This window comes from Pinus tabuliformis, chromosome 2_1 (assembly GCF_031772625.1).
Source record: "Pinus tabuliformis cultivar Carrire ecotype Pingquan chromosome 2_1, CPIR1, whole genome shotgun sequence".
NCBI lineage: Eukaryota > Viridiplantae > Streptophyta > Pinopsida > Pinales > Pinaceae > Pinus > Pinus tabuliformis.
This window is the reverse complement of record NC_142299.1, coordinates 188,531,965-188,556,589: the sequence shown is the minus strand read 5'-3', so window position 1 is coordinate 188,556,589 and position 24,625 is coordinate 188,531,965. Positions and strand designations below refer to the sequence as shown.

At 32.4% G+C, this 24,625-nt stretch overlaps 1 protein-coding gene across 1 annotated transcript; it reads left to right on the top strand.

Annotated features, from left to right (window-relative positions):
- Window positions 1–6,188: 6,188 nt before the first annotated feature.
- LOC149199366 (protein EDS1B-like) lies at window positions 6,189–12,423 on the top strand. Its single transcript, XM_089402413.1, has 4 exons — window positions 6,189–6,341; window positions 6,482–6,806; window positions 7,331–8,134; window positions 11,366–12,423. The coding sequence occupies exons 1-4, from the start codon at window positions 6,226–6,228 to the stop codon at window positions 12,209–12,211; spliced, it is 2,091 nt and encodes a 696-aa protein (XP_089258539.1). The 5' UTR covers window positions 6,189–6,225; the 3' UTR covers window positions 12,212–12,423.
- Window positions 12,424–24,625: the final 12,202 nt, after the last annotated feature.

Below are 24,625 nucleotides of genomic sequence, written 5' to 3'. Positions count from 1 at the left end.
CTCTGATACCCAATGTTATGAAAACAGCTCACAAAAAGATAGAAAATATAGATAAACAACTTAGAAATAAGCCTCTTCAAGGGAACAACCTCCTTTACATTACACAAATGAACAATTCTTAGATTATTGAAATGACAAAACCTCCTTTCTATATATAGGAGTCTACAGGGTAATAATATAATCAAGCCGACCTAACAATAAGAATTTAAAGGCACAAAAATAACAATAGAGGGATTCTATGGGGCACAATAATAATAATATGGGGACAATAGGGGCACAATAATAACAATAAGGGATACAACGACAATAGTAATGGGGGGATCACTAATATTATAGGGACCTAACAGCGTTCCGTCGACATTACCCTTGCTCTCCAGTCTTTGGCCACCCACTGCCGCAATCTGCAAGAATTGTTGTTGAAGTTTTGATGTGCGGACTTAGGAGAGTTATTAGCATTATAAACTCTGGTTTAGTCAGAATTGCTTTATTATGTATGTTTTTTATTTTAAAGTGGCATTTAAAAATAGAGGGGTCTTTTGTAATGGAGTGATAATGTGAGCTTTTTAATTTGTAAATTTTTTTTGGAGTGATAAGTGGTGGATAATTTTGGGAGATATAAGGAGTGGGATATTTTTAATTTGTATTTGTTTTTGGAGTGATAAGTGGTGGATAATTTTGGGAGATATAAGGAGTGGGATAAGAAAGAGTATTAGTTCATAAGGCGTATTGATTTTGTGTTTTGGAGAAATAAAGTAATTTTGAAGAGAGGTAAAACAAATATTAAAGTTAACTTTGACGCTAGAGCTTGGCATTATCATTGTTTTAGAGTCAGTTTTTGAAGACAATTTGATGCCAAGGAGTTCTCAGTTTGTGCTTGAGACGCCTCACTGAAGACATTGTCATGATGATGTATATTCAAGGTTAATAAAAACATATCTTTTTGTGGTGATTGTGTCCTAGATCCGCCCGAAATTGAATAAGGGGATCATAGGTACACTCTGTGTCATGAATGAACTTGCATGATTTGAGTCGAATTTGTAAAACACTCTCTTTATTATGCTTAAACAAAACAACTACGTGCACATAAGAAAGTTTACATATACAAGTCATCAATCAAGCTCCTGAAATCAAAGCTGCCATAATCAAAGTTCATAAGCACAAAGCGTCACATCATCAACTTGATAAGATGATCTTCCAAGCAGGCACATTTCCCATTATGTAATCAAGTTAAGGACGCTACAAAAATCAAGCATTTCAAGCCAAGACGACATATCTACATCAACATCCAATCAAGCTGCCATCTCCATCAACAATTTTTGCAGCCATTCAACAACAATTTTTTGGCAATTGCAGTTGCACCATTTTTTTTTTTTAATAAAATACCGAACTGTAACTTGAAAATCATAATTTGTAAGTTGTCTTGTAATCAAAGACAAATTGAGTTGAATTGTAAGGGTGCATTCTCGGTTGAAACCAACACCCACACTTTGAATTGATAGGGAATCAATTAAACCAAGTGAATCCATTATTTTTTAACTGAGTAATTCAAATCATTGTAAGCATTTCTCTTGGGTGCATTTTCAGTCGTATTTAACACCCTTCTTTTGATCGATCAAGAGTGTAAGTTCAAGCAAGTGCAAATCTCTCAACCTCAAGTGAGCCTAAAAATGATTGAAGCAAGCATCAAGCGAGCGTGAAAGCAAGCAAGTGTGAGTTCAAACAATCAATTGTTAAAACAAGTTCAAGCGAGTGTGCAACAATCATTCAAACATCAAGCGAGCGAGTTCTACAAATCTAGCAAGTATTAAAAGTAAGCAAGTGTTAGTTTCAACAAGTTCACATGGCAACAAGCATTCATTTGTTAAAGATTCTTAACAATTTGATCCTCTCAACTAATGAAGGTATGGTACAAATCAGAAAAACAACTCTTGTTGATATTCAAGTGCATCTTCAACATGCACATGAAATGATTGAGTTTCTTCAACTAGAGTCTCAACTACAAAGAATGAGTTGCAAGAGAAGCGTGTTGCTTCCAAGTCTTTGATCAGTCTAGAGACAGCTTTTCATTCGACTTCATTCATCCAACCAGCTTCAAGTGTTGAAGTTGTTCCAGTTCAACTTTCTTCCAAACCCATCATCAAGCCATGGGAAGAAATTCAAAGTAATCGAAATCGATGAGGATTAGGATATGACAAAGATGAAAACAACTTGCATATCCCCGATTATTCTAAGCCGATCAAGTTCATCAGTGCAAGGTTTCTTGATCAAATACAATCAACAAGCCATGAGAAAGTTGCAGACAGACAGACATGTGCACAAACTGAAGTTGTAGTCAAACCAATATGCCTTCATTGTCAAAGAACCAGTCATCTGGAAGATCAGTGTTTTGATCTCCATCCTTGTCACCATTGTGGCAAGTCAAATCATTCATCAGAGAAATGCTGCAACCAACGACAGTCAGCCAGATTGAAGATAAATTATTCATGGATTGATCCCTGGGAATGGTCATCCATAACTAGAAGATTGTACAAGTTTTACAATGGATTCACTCACACATATTGCAGCCAACAGTGAAATGAATATGGTACTCTCGTGTAGTTGAATGGGGGAGTACACCAGTGAAATACTCCTCCACCTACAAGGGGGGATTTCAGATATATTTTGGAGAAGATTGCCTCTCCTTTCAGCTGACAAAGGGGGGAAAATGTCAATGAAATTGACAAGTGGTTGTCAGATTGAAAGTCTCGACAACATCAACGAAGCAGCCAGTGGGCATCTTCATTAGCCAGTGGGTGATCATCATCAGCAAAAATGCCAAGGGGTGGTCATCAAATGGTGTCAGTGGACACCGGATATTGTTTTCAAGCAAAGGACAGTTGGATCCTTTTGCAGCTTGGCACGTGATGGAGTTTTCAAGTGACATTCAGAGATGAATCAGACATGCAGCTGATTCATGTTCTCTTCAGATTTGTTTTTTTCAGCATCCAGCTTTGGCGGATTTTCAGGCAAATGTTTTTTGAGGATCAACTTGAGAACTTGGAAGATGGTTCATTGTTCGTTTTGGATTTATCATTGAAGGGGGGAATGTTAGCCGCACTCTCTTAAAAATCAATAATAAATCCAATTATTAAATTAAATCATGATAATTCCACAAACCAAGGATTCTAGTTTGGATGAGAGATTCTCTCCAACTAGCTCTCCTAAATTAGTGTGTAAGTTGAGAAATTGTCTCAACCAAGTGAGTCTAAGATAGACACACTATCTTAAGACCACTTGCTCATGCATTTAAATGTATTATTAAATTATTTGAATAAGAGAGAATTACATGAGCATGATAGACCACATGATGGCTTTCTGCCTTTTCTGCCAGTTTAATTTTTGTGTGTTAACTTGTTGTGCATATGGTTATATGGCTTTGTCATTCTTCTTCACTTTCCCTCCTTCAAGCCTAGAAACATATTTCCACAATGGGGTTTGGTCTTGTTTAGTTTTTTGGGCTGAACCATGTTCACTCTCTTCCTCCTCACCAAGGTACTCCTCTCTAGGGTTTTGATCAAATCCAATATAACCCACTTCTTCATCCTCTTCTTCATGATCAACCCTCCTTCTTCTACTCTCCAACACCATAATAACCAAAAAATGAACCAAGAAGAAGAAAATGTCAAGCCATATAATCATGATGTTTGAAATTTAAAGTTTTGAATCTACAAAGAAATGGAGGAATGGGAATGGGAAATAGAGAAAACATTTATCTATTTATTTAACAATGAACATAGAAAAAAAAAAATTGATAGATTAGAGTGTAGATCCTACCTCTTTGGCCTTCAATCCTAGTCTCTAATCTCCCCTTGCAAGCTCCTCAAGCTCCTCCAAACTCCTCTCTCACCAAGCTCCTATATCCAAGCTCCAAACTCTCTTGCTCTCAGTGGATGAAGTGAATAATGGGAAGGGGGAGGGTCTATTTATCCCTCCCCCTTCCCCTTTCCCTCCCTTTCCTCTCTCCTCTTTGTCGTCGGCCGTCGCCCTCCCTCTCAGCCACGCAGTCTTTTTTTCGTCACCGGGGAATGTGAGCGTTTTTCAGAGGGGGGCGATTGCTCCCCGACCGCTCCCTCCTCTGAAAAAACGCTCTCAGAGCATACGGGAGCGATCAAGGAGCGAACTCTCCCGACCGCTCCCCTAAACACTCTGGCAAAAACATTGATCTTTTTTTTTGCCGAGAGTGCTCTCCCGACTAACTCCCGCTTGGAGTGCGAATTGGGAGTGGGAACATTTGGGGGGGGGCGCACTCCCCCGCAACCCTGTTTGTGACACTAAGAGGGTTGAATATTAAAATCACTTTCTCTTATATTTTCCATTTTATTTTAATGTAAAATATGTGTTACAAAACTAGTCATCTAATTTTTAAAATATTTGTTACACAACTAGTCTTCTTCGCCTTTTAATTGGAAAAAACTATAGTGATCTTGGAGTGCTTATCTTAAGACTATTCAGCGTAAAAATAAAATGCTAAATAATTTTGAGTAATCTCTTACCTTCTTAAAATTTGATAAACAATATAAATCTTAATAAATATTAACCATCATCATTTTAATTATAATATATCTCATATATATATATATATATAAACCATGATTACTTTTGTTATCATTTTGATTAAATAAGAATATAATAAGATGATAATTTAAATTTTGAATTTATTTTTTAATATTTAAAAAATATATATTAAAAATAAATTAATTTGATGATATATAGTATATTATAATTAATTAATTAGTTAATAATTTGAGTTTTTAATAAGTTAATTTAATTGTATAAAACAATTTGTGTTAAACCAAAATCTAATTTTATATATTTAATTTTATATAATGGTATATATGATGTTATTTGTTTTTTTAAAAATAATAGTAATAATAATTTATTCTATTAATTTGATATATTTAATTTAAATTTTTTTCCTAAAAAAGAAATTTAATATAGGAGTTGTCTATAATGCGACTTTTTGGAGATTCCGGTGACGGAATCCGGCGGAAGAAATTCAGGTTAAATCTTGATTTGTTGCAGTTAAAATGGTTTTTTAACTCATATTTGGATTCAGCACCCTGGAAAACCCCTGGGACGCTTTCATTGTGCAGAAACTAGCTATCAAACTTGCGATTCCAATAAATTCCTGCCGGATTTCGACGGGAAAAACCCGCCGAAAAGGCTTTCAAAAAGTCACGTTATAGACAATTCCTTTAATATATCTTACTAAAAACAATATTAAAATAAAATATTTTTTTAAGATAAATTTCAAATATTTAATTTAATTAAATTAAATATATTACGATCATTTTTTAAGATAAGTTTCAAATATTTAATTTAATTACTATGCTACGGTCACACTATATTTAATTCAAAATCCCTAGTTAATAAGTATGGCAACTTTTTTAATAGACGACGACTCGGAGCGACCGTAAGATTAATTAATTTTTAAAATAAAAAAGGCTTTGACATATACCACTCCACTTAAACGGGAATACCTATTGCGAGAAGCCATTATTAGATATTCTAATATCTCTTATTTTTTTATTTTTTTAATTTAGATTTAATAGGAGTGATATTTGTGAATATTTAAAAATGTTGAAATAATTATTATTATTATTTAATTTTAAAGTTATATTTAAGTTAGATATTAAATTGGTGTATAAAATTTTCTTGTTTATGAGACAAGGATTTATTTTTTAACTGTTAAATTTATGAAGATATACATATTATATTTCTTTAATTTTTGTAACCTCTTAAAAGAAAACACATACTTTTAACTATTAAGCTTATTCAAACTATATAATATATATTATATTATATTTTTAAAATAAATCAAATATATATTATATTATATTTTTAAGATAAATCAAATATAAATAATAATAATAATAATAATATAATTGAGATACCAAATTAGTGTACACAAAATCTGGTTTATAAGACCAAAGGGACCCATTTTCCAATAGCAATTTGACTAAAACTATGGAAGACATACCTAATCTACCACATATAACTTTAAAAAACAAAACAAGTTTTTAACGGCTAGGCCCACTCTCGAACTATATTCCACATTATTCCATCTTGGATTGAGTTTTGATTAATTCCACTGTTTTACCATCTGCACGATGTACTGTCTGCCAATCACACTGTTTAGCGTGTAGCTCCGCGTGCCCCAAAGGTCACAGTCGAGTGCGAATTTCTATGGACTTTCTTCACCCTAATAATGGAGCCGCCATCTATTCTCGTGCCCTGAAAGACCCGAAGCGAACCCTTGAAGCGTGTATTTGGAGGCGGCATTCCAAGGATTTATTTGCAAGGTCTGCAATTTCACAGATAGTTAGTTAAAATACTCATTTACAGAATATATTAATTTCTGTTCAGATTTTGTTGCAGAAACATAACACAATATTATTTTGCTGACAACCACCGTGGCTTCTTGAATTGTGTGTAATGTCAGGTCAATGGGCAAATCAGAGAGCTTTTTCTCAGAGAACATATTGTTGGCTGCCTGCAAATTATCTTGCAATGTTTACATCAGTGAAGTCCGTGATGATCCTTCCTATGTGAGGACTGATTTGGGAAAAACTTCTGTCTTCGCTTTCCGTGGCTCTCTTGATCCCCATCTCTTCGCATCCAAAGCAACCAAATATGGAGAATGTCAAATTCATGGTACTGGTTTTCTGGACTGTCTGAAAGATGTGAACAACCAGCCAGCTTTAGTCCATCAGGGTTCTCTCAACCAATTTCTTTATATTTCCAACAATTCAAGCATTCAAGAAGAGGTTCTTACTATCCCATTCTGAAATTTTTTCGTATCAATTACTCTATATTTCTAACAATTCGAGTGTTAAAAGAGGTTCTTATGATTTCATTCTTTCTCTATTCCTTTGAATTAGTCACTGACTCCACAGAAGCAAGGTGCAAAATGGGATCTCCCACACCTGAATTAGGGAGTACCTCATTTATTTCAGACGCAGAAAATACAGGCAAACATTGTTTCACATTATTACTAGGTGTAAAATAAGATTTTTTATATATATTTGAGTTAATATAAAGAATATATATCAACATCTAAAATTATAGTGATAATGGTTGGAATCGACTCTATACTAAAAAAATATCAAAAACCCAATTGACAATTCTCTGTATACCACAAAAAGCCTGTGTGGATCTTTGCAAATTTAATCCACAGTTACATATAAACAGGCTCACACGGATTTTTGCCCCGCCCAAAACAGCGAGGTTCTTAAAATAATTTTCAGTTGCATTTGGAATTTATACATAGAAATTTTGATTGTTGTTGCAGGCCTGTCTGGATTATGAAAAGGGGAAGACTATGGTATTCACCGGTCATTCCATGGGAGGGGCCATTGCTACGTTGGTTACTCTATGGATGTTGAATAAGCATCGGAAGCACGGCAACCCTAAATCTGTTTTCTGCATAACATTCGGCTTCCCTTTGGTTGGCGATGAAATTCTCGCACAAGCAGTTCGTCGGAAGAGATGGGCGGACCAGTTCTGTCATGTGGTTTTAGGGTGTGATGTCTTCTCTCGAATCTTGTTGTCCCCTTCCATGTACGTGTATGAGCCGTTGGAGGCACTGTTACCCTATTGGAACAGATCCATGCAGACTGTAAAAAGTTTCATGGATTCTACCAAAACACCTATGAAAGAAGCCCTCCCTCTAAACATAGAGGGTATTGATAAGTTTGTGAGCACAGTCGTTCAGGATTGCTCGGCCATCGTGAATTACATTCTCGCAGCCAATATGAGTCCGAACAACCTCTTGATATTTGTTGTAAAGCAGCTGATGAAACTGAGCCCCTATAGGCCATTTGGGCGTTATGTATTCTGCTCCCGGAGTGGTGGGATTTGGATAGATAATCATTTTGCTGTGTTGCCCATCCTCTATTATGGGCTTCAAACATCAGATGCTAACTTGGGGGACTTCATCTTAGAGCACGTTAGCTATAGCCATATCTTACCCAATGCCCTGCAAAACATAGTGAAGTTGGACGAGCTTTCAGATCTTCCTTTCTCAGCCGCAGGGTCAGTTTATGAAGACCAGAGGATCGTAAAACAACTGGACGCTCTTGGTCTTGGAATTCAGGTAAGCCTGCTGTCATTCAATTTCTGTATCTTCTTGCACCATAATGTTTCAGTCACACATTTACCTCTCCTTGTTTTGAGATTGTAAGAATCTGTTGGTGATTTTTTGAGTAGGAACTGACATACTGCACAAGAGAGTTTTAAGAACTTTTCCTATATGATGCATAATATAGGGTATGCAATAGACCCAGTCTAATAAATTTTGAAAACCATTTTCAAAATCATAAATTAATGCGACTTATTAATTAACATTGCACATTGTTGTATAGTTAATTTTTCAAAAATTTCATCCTCAATCTTTCCCATCAAACTTGAACCTTTGACATATCTGATAAGTCTTTAGATCATAAATTATTAAATAAAAAAAAATAGATTTTAAAATAAATTAATCAATAAGCTATACTTATTTCCCAAGAAATGAAAGTCAGTATACACTTTCATATCATTATCTACAATGTTTCACCATATAATTTCATATATATATATATATAAACATATCTACAATGTTTCACCATATAATTTCATATATATAAAGGTTTCTCTAGATGGGCATTCTTGGCTCATTCAGGATTTCTCCATTCCTGGCTGCTGACCCCTTCATCTTCTGCCTCTATGTGATTTGATCATGTCATGTTATATCCCTGTTTTAGATTCCCTTATCTAAACAGATCTGGTATGTGCTGCTTCCGCATGGTATCGTTCTATATTTGTCACTATGTATGTCACTATGCATGTCACTCTTTTTGGGCATTTTTGCTATCTGTTTTGCATCCCAAATATCAGGCACAAATACTGCTGGTATTTCTACTATCTGGATCATACAGCTTCTATTTGCTGTTTTTTGTATCATCTGAACTTATATGCTCTCAATATAATCTATATAATGCTTTTTCTTTCTGAAAAATATATATATAAACATGTGATCCAATCAAAAAAACATAAATCAACCAAAACACATACATCAAAAACAATTATTTGATTTCAAAATTTGTAATGGAAATAAATTCAAATGTACCTTTTACTTATATACTAATAAAGTAGTTTAAATCGGTTACAATGTTGTTTGGAAAACAATAAAAATCTATACTTGATTTTGAGAAAATCTGGCAATTTTTTTTAAAATCCAATATATAACTGTCAAACTTCAAAATTTTGAATGCCTAAAATTTTTAATAGTACTGAATCCATTAAAAACAATAAAAAATAAACACTACAACAATAAAATTTCTTTAAAAAAAAATCAGCCTTATTTCCGATATCAAAAAAATTATCAACTCAGTAAACAACTCATATACAAATGACTTCACTATTTTTATCCCAATATCAAAAGAAAATAGCACCAAAGTCAACTCAATTGCGCGTTTACCCAATATCAGGAGCATCCTTGCACTTCCATTTCTAAGTGTAAAGTCAATTGCGTGTTTGACCCAACCTACTGCTGTTGTCTACCTGCCTATAATTCACTTATATATTCTATTTTTTATTCCGATATCAAAGTCATTTTTGTATTTAGGTTTATCCAAGTCAACTGCGTGTCTGACGCACTTTCGTACGTGTCAACTTGGCTAAGAACTAAAGGTTAATTGACATGACAATCATGTGCTTTAATTATTATTATTATTGGTTTTAATTGGGTTAAGATTAGCTCAGGAAGAGTGTTATAATTATTATTATTATTTGTTTTAATTGGGTTAAGATTAAATTAGACTTATTAAGTTTGGGTTTTTTTGGGAATAGTTTAATTTTTTCGAGAGTGACTTTTATTTTAAACTTCTTTCTTGACATATAAATCTGTGATACTAAACCCTACACAAACCAATTGGTTTATTGTGATGGTTTTAGGTTTTGGATTTTTTGTTTTATATGTTTTAGTAATTTTCTTTGAAATTGATAAAAATGTGTGAGATTTGCAATTTGCAATTTGAATTTATTTTTACACTTCCTATTTACCCAGGGTTATTGTAGAATTAAGGTCTTATAAATATAGTAGTTAATATATGGTTATCTAACAATTGATCCCATTAAGATAGTGTAAATTATTTTTTATTTTAATATTGTCTAAGCCTAATTCAAAAAAAAAACAAAAATACAATTTAAACAATGAAAAATAACATATTGTATTTTGCACTCTAAAAAAATTTGCGAGTGAAAAAATTTGATCTCTGAGCTCATGTTAACTCATGTACTGAAAATGAATCTATTCTGATAATGAACAATAAAAATTGAAATTTTATACAATTTAAAATGTACTAAATAATTACTAGAAGTAAAACCCAAAATAGATCCCACTTAAAATTAAAGCAAAAGAATTTAGCTAAATATACACATAACTACTTAACAATTAATCAACCATTTATTTATTTTTACCAAAAAAATTAATAATTTAATTTTTATTATATTTTATTTTAACTTTAAATCTAGATTTCAATTATTTACCAAATTTAATAAAAATGATTTCAAATTATATTTCCAAAATATTTAAAAATTTGCACTTAAATTAAATGCAGTAGCTTTTAAGCTGAGGAGATTATAAAAACTACGATCACTCTTCATCACCACTTTCCAATCAGCCATTCCTATGAAAGTTGAGGAGATCACAAAAACTAAGATCTTTGTTCAATTGGGAAAATTTCAATATGGGACGTACAAGAATGAGCTCAAAAAAGTAGCCCTCACTCCTCTACATTATATTCTATAATTTCGCCATTAAGTTAAATCCAGGGTTTCCAATCTTCTCCCGATGGCATTGGAGACTAAATCCCAAAAAAATGTTCTTGGTGAACAAAACAATTTTTTTAATATTTGAATATATATATATATAGGTATAGTCTGGTTAATAGATAAAAGGACAGCTTTTTTTCCTAGTTAATTTCTATTAAAATTTAATAAAAAATTTTAATCATAAATTTAATTGGTAAAATTGGAATGTTTTTTTAAAATTTTGAAGATATTAAGTTTATTTATATATTCCAAATATATTTGAAACAACAAGAAATGAAATGAAATGAAATTATATTGTCTGATTTACGCTAAATAAAATTAACATTATTAGATTCCAGCTAAGAAAGTTTAACTACTACTAAACATATATGCAACATATGCTACCGAAAATAACACTTTCCGATCGAACTATTTGCTAGTTCTTGTAGAAAAGATAATTTTTTGTTCATAGAATGAGTGGGGGATTCTTTACTGATTGATGAATAACAGCGGGTGGAAAACATTTGTGCAGAATTGCCGAGCAAGACTTTCCCTAAGAGAGGCCGGAGAAGTTATGAAGCAGCAGAGGGAGAACGTATCCAGATTGGAGAACGAATTAAAAGCAAAGATAAAAAGCGCCCTGAGTGAACTAGAAAAGTATCGTCGCCAATGCTTACTCTTTGGCATCGGATATTACGAGGCATTCAAACTTAAGCAACGACGTGAGCTAGACTTCAAGGCCAACCTCAAGAGGGTGGAGCTTGCAGGCTACTGGGACGAAATCAAACAGATGCTAGTAAGTGTTGAGCAAGACACAGTGAACCCATCAGTGGAGAAGTTGATCTACAAGCACCAGTTACCGGATGACTTCCAGTGCAGGGAAGAGTGGATAAGACTGGGCACTTACTACAGGCTACTGGTTGAGCCACTGGACATCGCAAATTATTATAGATTGGGTAATCACGAGGACAGTACGGGACACTATCTGGTCGATGGAAGGCCTCGTCGTTACAAAATTCTTCAAAAATGGTTGGAAGATAGTGAACAGAATACCCAACTTCTACCATGGCCACAGCCTAAATTGTTCACACAGGACTCTTGCTTCTGGGCTTATGTGGAAGAAATCTCTTACTTGATGCATAACAATAACTTAGGAGGTGATCACAAATCTGCACTGGTCAAATCCAAATGTCAGGAATTAGAAGAGCGAGTGGGGCGTTTGATTGATTCCAATGGTTTGTGTATTGAAGAGGTTGTGACTGGTCAATCTACTTTTAAAATGGTTGTCAAGTGGTTGTGGGAGCAGATGACTCCTCTGCAGAAAGCAAGCTCTCCCTTCGGCGCAATTATAAACCAGTACCCGAAATTAATTGAATAACAATACAAATGCAGTACCCTCCTTTCCTCACAGTATCAAGTCTGACCTTGAAGACATGTGGCATTCTGCCTTTTTTATAGTTCTTGAATTGGGTTTCTTCTGTTTCAATCAGATGCCATTACCAAGAGAATCATTGTCTGTACATCCTTTGTTACTTTCTCGTTAGATTATCATAGCCTTCATGTGTCATAGATAATATCTTTTATACTAATTTCCTTTTTGCCAAGCTTACATGTGTGTATGTGTGGTTCATGTTATGTTTTGTCTTTCATCTTTCTATCATAATTATATTTTAACTTACTTCTGATATCATATCCTTAATCAATATTTTCAATCCGTTTATGTCCATACATCATAATATCTTTATCCTTTTTATCAAGAATGGCATAGAGCTGAGGCTGGGAGGGTTTAATGAACAACTATTAAGAAGAATGATTATCTTTCATGATTGACTAATTCCTTCCATAAGGTTCAAGCACTCAAAAAAAAGGTTACCTACAGGTGAAGCAAGGAGATATTGAAAACCAACCAGATGCCTCATTAAAGTGAAAACCAACTAGATGCTACATTGCAGTCATCAAAGTGAAAACCAACTAGATGCTACATTGCAGTCATCAACATTATCTAAGATATTGAAAACCAACCAGATGCCTCATTAAGTTGAAAACCAACTAGAAACATTGCAGTCAGAAAAATTAGATGCTACATTGCAGTCAGAAACATTATCTAAAATTGTAATTGATAGAACTCAGATTGAAAACTCCATCTAGATGCTCCATTGCAATGAAGACCAATTAGATATTACATTACAATTAGAAACCTTATTTAAAATTTTAATTAATAAAATTAAGATTGAAAACTAACCAAATGTTATTTGCTATTTGCTATATAAAAAAAACAAAAACAAACAAACAAACCAATCAACCAACAAACCAACCAACCGACCTCATTTAACCCTAATTGGATCCAAAACCAACCTGATGCTACATTGCAGTAAGAAACATCATAAAACTCTGATAGATAGAACTAATGACTATAGCATGTTTAATAAGTGATTAGAATCTCTACTACAACCGGAGAAATGATTTCAAGGTGTCTACAAATGTAGACTCCTTCAAAGATACCTTGTGACTGGAGATTACACAAATAAACATTAAACAAATATTCAAAACTGATTTCCATTTGGGTTTATGTGGTAAAATTTACATGGATGATGGTAAGTTTTATTGTGATGAATTTTGAATCGCATTGTTTTTTAAACACAGTTGAAAAGATTGTTATAATACATTTTAAGATTATGGTGGGTTAATTTATGTGAAAGTTAATTTTGATTATTTTATTGGTAATTTTAATAGAAAATTCCTTTAAAAAAGTGTTATAATAAATTTTATGATTATAGTGAGTTAATTTATGCCAAAAGCATTTTTGACCATTTTATTATTAATCTTAATAAAAAAAATTAGGCTAAAATAATTATTTTCAGATTTTTTTGAAATGGTTTCTAATGGAATTTATATTTCTTATTTTAAATTATTTTCAGTTTTTTAAATAATTCATAAAAGAATATATTGGGTAACAATTGGTCAAATTAAAATTAATATAATTATGATTAATCTTTTTAAAAAAAATAAATTATTTTTTCTGCTAATTTTTAATAAAAATATATTTAGTGACAATTAATCAAGTTAAAATTAGATACATAATTTACCTTTTTTTAAAAAATCAGAAATTTATTCAGATGATTTTAAATTTTCAGATTTTTCATATATATTATGAAACAATTTAATCAATTTGAGTGAGAGAGAACGGCAACTCTATTATCTTCTATTATATGTTGCGGTGTCACGTTATTGTGAATTATTTTATCTACGAGTGTGAGTGTGTGTTCTAGGTTGTGGTGTCCTATTATTGTGAGTTATTTATAAGAGTATGTTCTATTATATATTGTAGTGTCCGGTTATTGTGAATTATTTATGAGTGTTTAACTTCTATAACACTAACTGAATCTGATACACGCTAAACATTGAAATCAATGGCTCTCATGTATGTTTTATGTTTTAATCGCTTACATAAACTTCTAAGTTCTCTCCTGGATATCAGCTATACATAATTATTGACGTACTTCTCTCCTGACTATCAGCTATACATGATTATTGACATCGTTGGGTATTAAAAACAGGTCAGACGCACCCTCAAACAGGCTGGACGCATCAGTGGATGAACCGTAGTTTCTTCTTCTTGGCTGTACGTTGAGTTGTGCTCTGTAAGTAGCATTCAAAATTTTAAATTAAGCTACAGATTTTGTTAATTCTCATTCAATCAAAACGTTAAGCAATTTCCTTAGCCAAGGTAACGTCCCTCCTCTGCAGCTGTCGGCATTTTGTTTCTTTATCTTATGTGAAAGGAAAGATGGGATGATAAAAAACGGAACAGTTATACAAACAAATATGCGGCTATTTTTGTTGGGATGCCAGATTTGTTGGATTTTTATTCATTTAATTGGGAATTGATTAGTTATTCTGAGGGACCACCACTCAAAAAGTAATGATAATAATTTGGAAGTTAACAGTAAACAAAACTACTAGCCAAGATGGAGGGATGCAATTCGACGAGCTGGAGACAAATTTTTGAAGTTCTCTTTTCATTATTGGAGCATTCTAGCTTCACTAGAATTGGTCTGACATTCTATTTCTGATTGGAATATATGAATATTCATACCGATGATATGGAAAGCATTAAGAGATTTGTTAATGCTGGAACTTTTTATGTATCGTTCCACGGAATGGCATCCGCGGATCTGGAGCGATCTATTTTTGTGCTGTGTAGATGATATCTTCATATATATATTTGAAGTAATTTATTTGAAGTAATTTATTATATTATTGGAGCATTCTATCTTCACCACAATTGGCTTGACATTTTATTGTGGAGAATGGATTTTTCTGTTGGTTGGATATCATTGGAACGTACGAATATTCATACGGATGATACCAAAAGCATTTCAGTGATTTGTTAATGCTGTAACTTTTTATGTATCTTTAATTGGAATGATATCGTTGTAACACCCATCTATTTTTATGTTGTGTGAATGACAGCATTATATCTATTTGTTTGAACTTTGAAGTGGATGTTACAATTCCTCATTTCATTATGATATTTATTTATGGTGGGTCATGTCTTCATTTTATTATTATATTCTTTTATAGTTGGGTTTTACTTTACTTCAGATATCAATGTTGGGTGGTAGTGGAATAAGGGAAGCATGATCTTTTCGTAGATACCAGAGTGCCAAATTCATTGCGATAATAGTATCATATTTATTATATAATTTGGGTAGAGTTTAATTTTATTATTTTTTAATTATATTATTGAAAACAAAATATTTTAAATATTTTTCTCGGATGCGGGTGAATGGGACAGATAATGGGACGATGGCGGCGGGAGCAGTCGGCGCGTGGAGTACGTCCTGCGCCACCTGGCCTCACCTGCGGTTTGTATTCAATACACTGGAGAGCTCATTCAAGGCCGCGTTAATGTGGCTCGACATTTTACATAGGTTCCCCTGCTCTAATCCGATGGCGCACACCCATTTCAGTTTTGTTCCTTTCTCTCGCATATTAGGCCTCCTCGCAGGTGCAATGCTCTGTTCGGTGGAGGATTCAGGTTTCCAAGGCGTTCAGGCTCGCGGAGTAACTTCTGTGATGGTTTTCCTGGAACGCCACAGCCCCTTCAGCGTTCTCCTCAGTTGTATGCCCTCCAGCTCTCTCAATTCTCCGATAAACTTGTTAAATCTCCCCCTTCCTGTCTCCCCTGTTCAGCATAGCATTGTTGTCTGTCCTGCTCTTTATTCTCTGGGCAACATGACTATCCTGCGACAAAGAATGGGTTGCCGTAGGGGTGGAGTTCGTGGTCGTCCCTTGCGCCATGCCTCATCCTCTTCCGCGGATACATTCCCTGGCTCTTCTTCTGAGAGTCATCCTGCTCCCAGACGAGGTCGTGGTCGTGGCAGGGGACAACGGGTCGCAATATCGAACCCCCATCATACTCATGAGCACTCGGCCCGCTTTCAAATCCCCTGCACGCTAAGCAATCATTCTTTCATTGCCACTGTCATGATTCAGCTAAGTGAGGGCGCAACAGGCATGGTTTCGGCAACTCCACATGCTACATCGAAGCCGGGGGAGGAAGATTTGCCAAGCACCTCTCAGAATCAGTGCCAGCAGTGTGAAGTTCCAAAGAGTTCTGCTTTCCAGGTTAAGCCTGTTGTGGCGCGTTCAAATCTTCCAGGTGAAGGGGGTCCGCCAAAAGAAGAGGGCCTTCCCTCTGATGATGACGACCTCTCCAGTTTCGGTTGTCGAATTGTGGAAGAATCGCCCTCCACTGCTCATGATGCTTGATCAGGTTGTCGTTCTCTTTTGAAATTATCGTGTCTGTTCAAAGGAAATGCTCAGTTGTTTTATGTCTATGTTCAGTTGTTTTCTGTCTATGTTAACAGTTCGAGTCAATAGTATCACCTCTGTTAAGCAGTTTTGGAACTCCAGTCAGTCTGCATTTTGTCATGGCGGTTCCGGTTTAAAGGCTCCAGTAATAGTCTTAGTTCTAGGCGGTCTGACGCTAGTTTCTGTGGATTATCTTTCAAATCTGTCATGCGAGAAAGCCATTTTCCAGGCTAGACCTCTTGAGGCTACCGCCTCGTTGTAAAATTTTTGTATCAATAATAGGAGTAGACTTATTAAAAATTAAATAAATAAATAAATATTCTAAATATTTTAATGATTCATAGATAAAATAAAATAACCTATTTACATATCCCATTCAAATAATTAAACCTTATTTAAATTAATATTTTACCAAAAATTTATTTTACCTTTAATAATTAACCGCTTATAATAATTAATAAAAATTAAATTCACTTTCTTGAAAATTAAACTTAAAAACTTTCATAACCTATTTTCAAATATTTATCATTAAATTATATACCATGCTCGTACGACGTGTCCACTACCTTATAACTGAAATATTGAAAATTAGTATTTACACTGTAACGGTTGAGCGTTTTATTTTTTTGGTTTAATTTATAATATAACGTCTTTGGTTTGGTCATGCCAAATGGCTCCGCTTCAATCACAGTCATTATAATGCGATCGCCCTTCCATATGCCCCATCTTGGAATAAATAATTTTATTGTTTAGGTTTCATTATTTGCATTTAGATTTAATATGATATTGACTTTTATGTTTCATGTTTAAAATAACCTAGGTTGTGTGTTTATTATTATTATATAATTTAATATAATATAAAATAAATAGTTTTAAAATATATGATTTTAGGTTTTATTATTATTAGGATTAATATAATAAAAATATAATTCTATGTCCATCACACACGTGTTAACGCATAACTTTTATTATTTACCACACCAGTTTATTGTATTTGAATTTATGAGGTTTCTTTTAATGTTGGTTATGATATGATATAAAGTAATATAAAAATATATTTTTTATATAAATATAAAGATAATAGTAATGGTAGAGATAATATTAATTTGTAATTTTCATTTATAATATAACATTTTCGCTCTGCCCATGCCAAATGGATTCTAATGATCATCTTTATAATGCTATCGGTTTTCAGTCTGCCCCCATATTCGTATAAATAATTTTGTTTATATAAAGATAAATGTAAAGTAATATTATATAAAGTAAGTTAAAGATATTTTTATTTATTTAGAAATAAAATAATATATTTAGTTATTTAAAAGTATATATTATTATAATTATTTAATAATTATCATATTTAATAATATTTATTATTACATTATCATTACCACAATTATAATTAATGGTTTGAAATCTACTTAAAATAGAATGTAAAATTTATATCTAGATGATTAAGAGAGTAGAAATAGTTTAGTAGAAAGTGATAACTTTTCTTTTACCTTTTTATTAATACAGCACTTTATATTTCTTATAATAATTATTAATAAATAAAATATCAAGTAATTTTATATAAATTCAATATTTCAAATTTAAAATATAACTGTGATATAGTGATCAATTAAATTTATCCAATCAAAATATGGAAAAGCTAAATACTCAACAATAATTTGTATATAGTATTTTCACATGGATTTATAAAACTTAAGTCAAATTTTTTTTGAATGTATTAACAAGTGCAAAATTGAAAAAGCATTAACCTTACAATTTTGGGGAAGTATTAATATTAATATTAAATTAATGTTAAAATATTAACATTACTTCACGTATTAATAGCTATCTATGGGCATACTTGGTGCACTCTATGTAAAAGTGCAACAGAATCGATTCTTCACTTGTTTGTGAATTGCACAGCTTTGATGAACCTGTGGCAAATCGTATCCGCAACTATACACTTTTCAGGCTCTTGGGAAGGCGATGATATTAACAGAGCTTGGGAATCATGGTATCACCAACACAAAGGAACTAAACTACAGAGCCTCCCCATTATTATCAGCTGGTACCTCTGGTTGGCTCGGAACCAGACTATATTTGATGATAAACCTGTGAGCTGGCCGCATCTATCTGCTCTTATTATATCGGCTTATAATGATATGCCTGAGCCTCCCCAACCACGCACTCGAAGACCCCGCGACCCTCCGCATATCGATAAACGTACCCCTTGGGCCTTTTTTGATGGTGCTGCCCAGCAGCAGGGGTGCGGGGGTGGTTTTATCTTATACATCAGCGATCAACATTTCTATAAAGTCCAGATGGGTTTGGGGATTGGCTCAAACAATTTCGCTGAACTCATCACTCTTCGTCATCTCATGCATTTCACATTGGGACATAATTGCATGAACATTCATATTTTTGGAGATTCGAAGATCATCATAGATTGGTTCAACAATATTACTGTTTGCCACACACATACACTCAGTAACATATTGGATGAAATAAATATATTGAAGGCTCATTTTATTGACATTACTTGCAATCATATCTACAGGGAATACAACAGCAGTGCCGACCAACTATCCAAGGAGGCCACGACACTACCCCGAGGAGAGTGGATGATCCAGGAGCAATGTGGGTCAAATGCATACCAATATCATCATCGAACTTATATAGACCCACATTATCATAGGGCGGTTAGCCCATGAGCTGCAATATCGAACAAAATTTTTGATATCTTTGAACAGTTTTTTGTATACAATGGACAAAATCTTTCTACAGGGCCCTACGTGGCTAATATGTACATATAAATAGAACAACTATAGACGAACATCCTGCGTGATGTTTCTGGTTATATACTGATATTATAGATCATATACTGAGCCCACAGAAGGCTGACTAACTCTATAGCATATGCATCGTGCATCTACAATATGTAATTTTTCAAGTTAATGAAAGATTACGATTTTTCCAGTGGAAAAAATTACTTCACATATTAATATTAACTTAAATATTAATAATAATAAATATTATTATTTTAATTATTAATATTAAATTAAGTATTACTAGTAATGAATACTATTTTAAATATTAATATTAAGTTAATGTTAAAATATTCTATTACTAAAATTATTTAACATTATTATTCTTTATTAAATTAAAATTAAATAATTTAACAACATATTAAATTAAAAAACTCATAAATACCACAAGACATGTCTTCTAAGGCTTGAATCCATTCTACTTGAGACACAAATAGTGAACCATAATACTTAAGCTAAGTTTTTTTAACGTATTATCTCTATAGTTAAATAAAGTATTCATTAATTAATAACACATTAATCAATCATTAATAATTATCTATCCATAATAATAATATTAATATTTTTTTTTTCTATTTTTTTTAGTTAAGATCAACCTAAGTACCCACGAGGATTTGAACCTGTGACCTATCACAAGGAGTGCCTTAATAGCGCACCCATTCACCGTCAATCTAAAGCCACGTGGGCATAGAAAGAAAAGTTAATAATTATTATTAATATTAAATTAAATATTAATAACAATAAATATTGATATTAAATTAATGTTAAAATGTTTTACTACTAAAATTATTCAACAATATTATTCTCCATTAAATTAAAAGTAAATAATTTAAGAGCATAAAATTAATAATTTAACAACATATTAAATACAAAAAATTCATAAATACCACAAGGGCCAACATGTATCCCCAGACTTGAACCCACTCTACTTGGGACACAAATAATGAACGATAACACTTGAGTTAAGCTCCTTTGACATATTATCTCTATAGTTTGATAAAGTATTAATTAATAATTAAATATAAATAATAATATTATTAATAATACTATTAATTATTAAAAATATTATTTATGGTTAATTGTTAATAATATTAATAATAATAATCATTAATAATTAATTATTTAATTAATAATAATTACAAATTATTATTAATTAAATTCTATATGTGATTTACGCCGAAGCTCTGCTTATAACTGTTATGGATAACAGAAGTCTCAATTCAACAATTAAAAATTGATCACTTATAAATAATTAATTATTATTATTATTAGTATTAATTAATAATTAATCAATTAAATCATCATTAATTAATTGACCTTGTGATTAATCATGGTCACTGATTGTCAACTGTCATCAACCATGGTCCAATGTCACATTGTAACAAAGATGGTCTAAATATGAAAATCTAGCATGGTCAACTATGGTCCATCATCACATTGTAACAAAGATTGTCTCAATATGAAAATCAAACATGGTCAACCATGTTTTTTTTAGGGTTTATAATATTTATCTTAGGGTTTATATACCTTGGGTTTAGAATATTAATCCCTTTGGTTTATAATCCATTAGGGTGTTAGTATTAACCCCTTTGATTTATTATTTTGTTAGGTTTATAATATCAATCCCTTGGGTTTATTAATCTAAGCGCTCATATTCCTACGGTGTAATATTATTTATATGGTTTATAATATTAATCCTTGGGTTTAATATAAACCCCTTGGGTTTATAATCATGGTCAACCTTGGTCAATCATGGTCGAACGTCACATTGTAGCAAAGATTGTCTCAATATGAAAATGAACCATTGTCAACCATTATCAACGATAATCGACAATAGTAAATCATTGTCAACAATGGTAAACCATTGTCTACCATCGTCGACCATGGTCAATCATGGTTAACCATTGTCCAATGTCACATTATGACAAAGATTGTCTCAATATGAAAATCAACCATGGACAATCATGGTCCAACATTCCAAAGATTGTCTCAATATGAAAATCAAGCATGGTTTAATATTATTCCATTGGGTTTATAATCCCTTGAGATTTTAGCATTAACACCTTAGGCTTATTATTCCGTTGGATTTATTAATATAAGGGTTCATATACCTAGGGTATAATATTATTCAAAGGGTTTATAATATTAATATTTGGGTTTAATATAAATATGTTCATGGTCAACAATGCTCAACCATTGTCCAATGTCACATTGTGACAAAGGTTGTTTCAATATGAAAATCAACCATGATCAACCATGGTCCAACGACGCATTGTGATAAATATCGTTTTAATATAAAACTAAACCATGGTAAACCATAGTCAACCATGTTTATTTTAGGGTTTATTTACCTTGGGTTTATAATATCAATCCCTTGGGTTTAATATTATTCTCTTGGGTTTATAATCCCTTAGGATTTTAGTATTAACCCCCTTTGGGTTTATAATATAAATCCCTGGATTTATTAATCTAACGGTTCATATACCTAGGGTATAATATTATTCATAGGGTTTATAATATTAATCCTTGTGTTTAATATAAATTTGCTAGGTTTTTAATCATGGTCAACAATGGTCAACCATTGTCCAACATCACATTGTGACAAAGATTGTCTCAATATGAAAATCAACCATTTTCAATCATCATAACCCATAATCAACAATGGTAAACCATTTTCAACCATTGGAAACCATGGTCCAATGTCAAATTGTGACAAATATTGTCTCAGTATGAAAATCAACCATGGTCAACCATGGATTAACATCATAGTGTGACAAAGATAGTCTCGATATGAAAATCAGCCATGTTTATTTTAGGGTTTATAATATCTATCTTAGGGTTTATATATCTTGGGTATATAATATTAATCCCTTGGGATTTTAGTATTAACCACTTCGATTTATTATTCCCTTTAGTTTATAATATCAATCCCTTAAGTTTATTAATCTAGGGTTTCATATTCCTAGGGTATAATATTATTCATAAGGTTTGTAATATTAATATTTGGGTTTAATATTAGTCCTTGGGTTCAATATAAATCTCTGGTTAATAATCATGGTCAACTATGGTCCAACGTCACATTATGACAAAGATTGTCTCAATATGAAAATCAACCATGGTCAACAATGGTAAACCATTGTTAATTGTTGTCGACCATGGTCAATCATGATTAACCATCATCCAATGTCACACTGTGACAAGAATTATCTCAATATGAAAATAAACCATGGTCAACCATGGTCCAACGTCACATTGTGACAAAGATTTTCCTAATACGAAAATCAACCATGGTAAACCATAGTAAACCATGTTTATTTTAGGGTTTATAATGTTTATCTTAGGGATTATTTACCTTGGCTTTAATATTATTCCCTTGGGTTTATAGTGTTAACCTCTTGGGTTTATAATATCAATCCCTTGAGTTTATTAATCCAAGGGTTCATATACCTAGGGTATAATATTATTCATAGAGTTTATAATATTATTCATAGAGTTTAATATAACTCCCTTGGGTTTATAATCATGGTCAACCATGGTCCAACATCACATTATGACAAATAATGTCTGACTCTGAAAATCAACCATGGTCAACCATTGTCAACCATTGTCAACATTGGTAAACCATTAGGCTTATTCATAGGGTTTATAATATTAACCCTTGGGTTTAATAAAAATCTCTGGGGTTTATAATCATGGTCAACCTTGGTCAATTATGGTCCAATGTCACATTATTACAAAGATTGTCTCAATATGAAAATGAACCATTGTCAATCATCGTCAACAATGGTCAAAAATGGTAAACCATTGTCAATTGTTGCTGACCATGGTCAATCATTGTTAACCATCGTCCAATGTCACATTGTGACAAAGATCATCTTAATATGAAAATAAACCATGGTAAACCTTAGTCAACCATGTTTATTTTAGGGTTTATAATATTTATCTTAGGGTTTATTTACCTTCAGCTTATAATATTAATCCCTTGGATTTAATAATATTCCCTTGGATTTTAGTATTAACCCCTTGGGTTTGTTAATCGCTTGGGTTTATAATATCAATCCTTTGGGTTTATAATATCAATCCCTTGGGTTTATTAATCTACGGGTTCATATACCTAGGGTATAATATTATGCATTGGGTTTATAATATTAATCCTTGTGTTTAATATAAATTTGGTCGGTTTATAATCATCGTAAATAATGGTCAACCATTGTCCAATGTCACATTGTGACAAATATTTTCTTAATATAAAAATCAACCATTTAAAACCATCGTAACCCATCATCAACAATAGTAAACCATTGTCAACAATGTTAAACCGTTATCAATCATCATCAACCATGGCCAATCATGGTCAACCATGGTCCAACATCACATTGTGACAAATATTTTCTCAGCATGAAAATTAACCATGGTCAACCATGTTCTAAGGTCACATTGTGACAAATATGGTCTCAATATGAAAATCAACCATGGTCAACCATGGTCCAATTTTTCATTGTGCGAAAAATTGTCTCAATATGGAAATCAACCTTGGTAAACAATACTCAACCATGTTTATTTTAGGGTTCATAATATTTATCTTAGGTTTTATTTATCTTGGGTTTAATATTATTCCCTTGGGTTTGTAATCCCTTGGGATTTTAGTATTAACCCTTTGGGTTTATAATATCAATCCCTTGGGTTTATTAATCTAAGGTTTCATAGACCTAGGGTATAATATTACTCATATGGTTTATAATATTAATCCTTGGGTTTAATATAAATATGTTAGGTTTATAATCATGGTCAACAATGGTAAAACATTTTCTAACATCACATTGTGACAAAGATTATGTCAATATGAAAATCAACCATTTTCAACCATCATAACCCATCATCAACAATGGTAAATTGTTGTCAACAATGGTAAAATTTTTTCAACAATGGTAAACCATTGTCAATCATCGTCAACCATGGTAAATCATGGTAAACCATCATCCAATGTTACATTGTGACAAGGATTGTCTCAATATGAAAATCAACCATGGTCAACCATGCTCCAATGTCCCATTGTGGCAAAGATTGTCTCTATATGAAAATCAACCATGGTAAACCACAATTAACCATGTTTATTTTAGGGTTTATAATATTTATCTTAGGGTTTATATACCTTGGGTTTA

Excerpts from the sequence above, each read along its gene's own strand:
- LOC149199366 (XM_089402413.1), top strand. The coding sequence starts at position 6,226 with ATGGACTTTCTTCACCCTAATAATGGAGCCGCCATCTATTCTCGTGCC. Across the intron at positions 6,342-6,481 it reads TCCAAGGATTTATTTGCAAG|GTCAATGGGCAAATCAGAGA; the intron begins GTCTGCAATTTC and ends GTGTAATGTCAG. Across the intron at positions 6,807-7,330 it reads ATTCAAGCATTCAAGAAGAG|GCCTGTCTGGATTATGAAAA; the intron begins GTTCTTACTATC and ends TTGTTGTTGCAG.